This window comes from Nanorana parkeri, unplaced genomic scaffold (assembly GCF_000935625.1).
Source record: "Nanorana parkeri isolate BGI_ZX_2015 unplaced genomic scaffold, ASM93562v1 scaffold109, whole genome shotgun sequence".
NCBI classification, from domain to species: domain Eukaryota; kingdom Metazoa; phylum Chordata; class Amphibia; order Anura; family Dicroglossidae; genus Nanorana; species Nanorana parkeri.
The window spans coordinates 1,019,286-1,024,310 of record NW_017306377.1 but is presented as its reverse complement, the minus strand read 5'-3'; the positions used below and the strand labels follow the sequence as shown (position 1 = coordinate 1,024,310).

Here is a 5,025-nt window from a genome sequence, read left to right as displayed (position 1 = left end):
ATTGTCATTGTAATTAAAAGTGATGGGAAATCCAAACATTTTGGTTGTTATCATACCAGAAGGTGAGCGGAAATCTCTCAGTAGGGACTCACTCTTCTAGTGATAATGGAGTCTCCAGCCAAAAATAACAAGATCAAAATAAGTAGCCCATTAAAAGACAAAATAATAAAACAGCTTTTGTGGCAATATTCACCTTCAATCTGGAGCTGCCCCCTTTATTGATGATGTATTATGTACTAATGAACACAGCACTGCATTAACTGGTGTATTTTATATCTGCCTAGAGTTCAACTGTAAGTAAGTAATGTAATGACAATTGAGGAGAAGGTATATTGCAGCTATCATTGGAATGCACTGCGGCTAGAAACAGTGATGGACAAAAGTTGAAGCAAACACATGCCTTCTTCTGGGCTGAAGTCTGAAGAATTTATTTGCTCAAATACAAGCTAAGCAAGCTAATTTTTCACCTTGGTTTGACTTCAAGAAATGTTTGAAATATATAAGCAATCATTTTCCCTTTCTGCTTTTACTATCTGCATATTGAATCACAGCAATCCGGTATATTTCCAGGAAGACTGTCAATATATTTTTGCAGATGAAGAAAATCATCATCTCATTGAGCACACCCTCTTTGATGGTCAGGTAAAGACGAAAGATGAGAAAGGGTCCATCTTGCATCAACACCGCAATAAGTAGACTCCATACTTCACTGGTACAGCAGGAGGAAGCACAGCTCTCACTTCTGTTAGGTGACTGTGGATTACAATCATTCTCTGTCTCCTCTGGTGTTGCAGCAGGTCCGGCTGTGAGAACCAGCGTAAAATGCAAAACTGCCCAGCTGAAAAGGCTGAGTCCCACGATGGTCACAAACTGGTTGGTCGCAACAGATGGTTCTTTGATCAATAAAAGAATATCCAGGAGATCTGCACCTAATCCGATATAGATTAGTAGTAGTTGAGAGAGTTGGTCTCTGCTCATCTCCCCTTTTGGCATCAGCCAGCGTGTTATAACCAGGACCAAAACCATGACCTGCTCAAGGGCTTCTAGCCATTGAAACGATGGTTTAAAATTTGATACCTGCAGAAAAAGGATAATAGTAAATAGTAGAAATACACTTAAATCGAAGACAATGTTTTACACTCCATTTAAAATGGTGCATCTAAATGTAATCATGTGATTCATCATATGTGTTGAACGGTCCTAAATTTCAGCTTGGTATTTATCTTGATAATTTGGCTGCTGTATTCACCAAATCAATGTTGTTACATAGCTACATAGTATTTGAGGTTGAATAAAGACACAGGTCCATCAAGTTCAACCTATGTGAGCGTATGTGTAATTACTGATATCTTTGTCTTCTCATTGCCATTGAATTTGCAAAATTGCAAGGTAATGTGTTCACTGGTTCTTGCACTGCCCTGCCTCTGAGCCCATTACAATTTTACTATCCATAAAGTAGCATAATAGGAAAGTTGTACTGACTGTATGTTACAAAAGGTTGCACTCCTACACATCAGTACCATTTCATTTGGCTCCATTGGATTTAAGTAGCTTTTCTAATGTTCTCTTTTCAGATTTACATTAGTGGCTCTTAATAACCTACTTTATCTGCTTGGGGTACCCAGGGGAATGGGAGAGAAGCACACAGGAAATATGTGCTGTATTTTGGCTTTATTCATTTTAATTGTATACATTATGATAATCAATTTAAAACTAAAGTACTGTATATTTCAAACCCAATTTTTTGGGATAGTTTTGGATAGAATGTTAAGTTATATATATTGCTGTCTATGTCCCTACAGTGGAGATTCACACTCTTTGTTTACCCAGATAATCAGGACTGAAAGTGATACTTGTTCTGGTGACAACTGTCTAAGAGGGGATTTACTTCACTTTGGAGACATTTCCTCTCACTTCTGTTGTATCTGCAGGACAGAAACTAAAGGGGAGTCTACTAAATGGGACACAGATGCCAAAAAAACTGACAAGGGTTTTAACCTTTTCATATTCCATCCAAAGTGGAAAAAAGTTTTGGCTTCAGATATACTATTGCTGTTGCTGTGTCACATAATACATTGGGGTATTGTTTTTCTAGGTATACCAGTACTTTCAATCAAATTTGGTTACATAGTCCAACAAGGTTACAGTCTATCAGGAAAGCATCAGAAGGCAACATGCATGTGTGCCAATGCACAAGACAAGGGTCATGTCTAGCCGGTAGCGGGTGCACACGCATTTGCACAAGCACACTAATTTATGTGTGCATGCACATTCACACAAGAACGCTAATTCTTGTGGGCATGCTAATCCATGAGGGAACGTTGCACAGATACATGGGCCTAACTCAAGGCTTGGAGCCAGACGGCTTATGTTAGGAACAGAGTTGCTGGTGTGTCGTCAGCTAATTCCTGACCTTGGCTTGACTCTGCTAATTGTTGGTGTGAGCTCGACTTGTTCCTGACTACTGCTCATCTCTGCTGACCTTCTTATGTGACCTCAGCCTACCTACTGATGATGTATTTGCCTGCTATCCTGTCTGCTGTCTGCCTCCTTGGCTAGCGACCGACCACCTGTTCAGACCACGCATCCAACCTGCTGCACATTCCACTGTCCTGGCATATAGTTACAAACTCCTGACCTTAACCTGATGATATCTCAGTGTGACTGATAATTCTTCACTCACATTCATGAAAACATTCATTTCTGAGGTCATTTAAGGACAGGTTGGAAATTCAGTGGCTTAGAACAAGCAGACACACTAAATGCAAAATGCTTGCTTCTACAATGAATTTTATATATGCAAGAATATATTGATTTTCTTTTTAAAAAATTTAATTTGATTTCCAATAAACACTTCAGGCAACCCTGAACAACAACAACAAAAAAACCCCAACATAAATAATTTAATAGAGAAGAGGAGGAAAAGGCAGGGACATAAAATGTGGGAGATTTTTATATATCTTCAGACAGGGATATAGGAGAGGAACAGCTACATAAGCCTAATAAAACATTTTTTAGAAAGTCAATATAAAGCACAATATGATGTTAGAAAGTGAAAAGTCTGTAGACTGTGGGGATAGTTAGAAAATAAATTGTACTTTATTATTAAAAAAAAAAAACCTGTGCTTTTTAACTATATACTAGGTGAAGCTTAATGAATTTTATTTATGCCCTGGTGAAAATCTGTAGTGTTATCCCACGCAGACACCCACAGACATTTGCTCACTGTGCTTTACAAAGCAGCTGAGGCTGATATATATTTCAGAGCTAAATCTAATGTTTACAGTGTTTTTCAGAGCACCGTACCTGCAGGCACTGTGGATCAATTCATCCTCAAGGTTCCCAGCAAAAGCACTGGAATTGTTCCAGTCCTCAGAAAAGTTCTGCTTCCTCTCCTTCCACTACCAGAGCTATATTTGTGTTTACATTAGAGATTAGCATAGGTCCCAACTGCACATGATGTGGAGGGTCTGTCTCTCTTTTGGAACACAGTTTGCCTGTCCCTCTTCATGACTCAGATATCCTTCTTTTTGATTTGCTGTTTAGGCCAGCATTTGTGAACCAGGGTGCTATGGCACCCTGGGGTGCCTTTGACTTCCTCAGGGGTGCCTCAAAATTTTTGCACATTGTCATGCTTGTCTATGGTGCAGGCGGGTCGGCTTCCTGCACCATGGAAACGAATAACGTTAATCCAGGGAGAGTGGGATCCATTTATAAAAGACAGGAAGTGCACTTACATCCAGGCTTCTCTGCCTTCCACCCTCTACCATACTACTGCAGCTGCTGCTCTTGATGTAAAGGTAGGACTCTCATGTGAAGGGACTCCTTATGTGAAGGGGGAACTCTGAAATAACAAAAGGCGGCTATTATGTGAAAAGTGAGGCTCTGATGTGAGAGAGGAGCTCCTGACATAAAGGGCAGCTTCTGATGTGAATAGGGCTTTTGTTGTGGTGGGGGTGCTTGTGATAAGAAGAGGGGGCTCCTAATATATGTGGCTGCATTGCGGTCGTGTGGACACCGACGGCCCCCGGAGTGACTTCAGGCTACTACCAACCCTGGGGATACCTCCGTTATTGGAGTCATGAGTAGGACCTAACAGGCATTTTCCTTTCTGTGGCATAAGGATCTATACCCTGACATCACCCCCATACCTACATCTTGGGGTTTGGTCCTCAGTTGACACTCCCTATGCTCTGGGTCTCATCTTGGTTGATCCGGCGGGGGTCCCCTTGAGATTTTGCATACTTTTAAAAGGGTGCCATGACTGAAAAAAAGGTTGCGAAACGTTGGTTTAGACCTCTTTAACAATGAACTGCATAACTACCAAAAGTATTATACCGCCTCCAGCCTTTTATCCAAATTTGAAATGTGCGCGTTGTGTAGTCTGGAAAAACAATTTAAAGGAAAAGTAGAGGGGAAAAAGTACTTGAGCAGTATGGACTAGAATGTTGGAAGGCTGCTTAGTCACTACTGGGGAAGGGGGATTAGGGTGGGGTGAGCTGAACTTACATAGTTACATAGTTACATAGTATTTGAGGTTGAATAAAGACATTAGTCCATCAAGTTCAACCTATTAGGATCTCATTCTAGGAGTACCTGTACCCCTGTATATTACGGTCCTTTAAGAAATCGTCCAAAAGTTTCTTGAACAATTCCACATTATTTGCTGAAATCAGCGCCTGTGGCAGTGAGTTCCAGACCCTAACTGATCTTACTGTGAAGAACCCCCTTCGCCCCTTGTGCTGGAATTTTTTTTCCACCAATTTTAGGTGGTGGCCTCTAGTTTTTGTAATGGAGTTAATTTTAAATAGTTTATCGCCAATGTTGCTACCACCATTGAACATTTTGTACATGGAGATCATATCCCCCCTTAATCTCCTCACCTCCAATGTGAACATGTTTAAATTTAGTAGCCTTGTCTCGTAGCTCTGGTCCTCCATACCCCTAATTAGTTTGGTTGCCCTCCGCTGGACTTTTTCCAACTCAAGGACATCTTTTCTTAGTACTGGTGACCAGAACTGGACC

The 5,025-nt window shown here is 40.8% G+C and overlaps 1 protein-coding gene across 1 annotated transcript in view; it reads right to left on the bottom strand.

Annotated features, from left to right (window-relative positions):
• Positions 1-507: 507 nt before the first annotated feature.
• Positions 508-5,025, bottom strand: part of LOC108784318 (transmembrane protein 26-like) — a 20,487-nt gene continuing 15,969 nt past the window's right edge. Inside the window, exon 4 of the mRNA XM_018553080.1 lies at positions 508-1,077. Coding sequence (XP_018408582.1) covers positions 508-1,077 — 570 coding nt within the window. The remainder of the gene's footprint in view (positions 1,078-5,025) is intronic.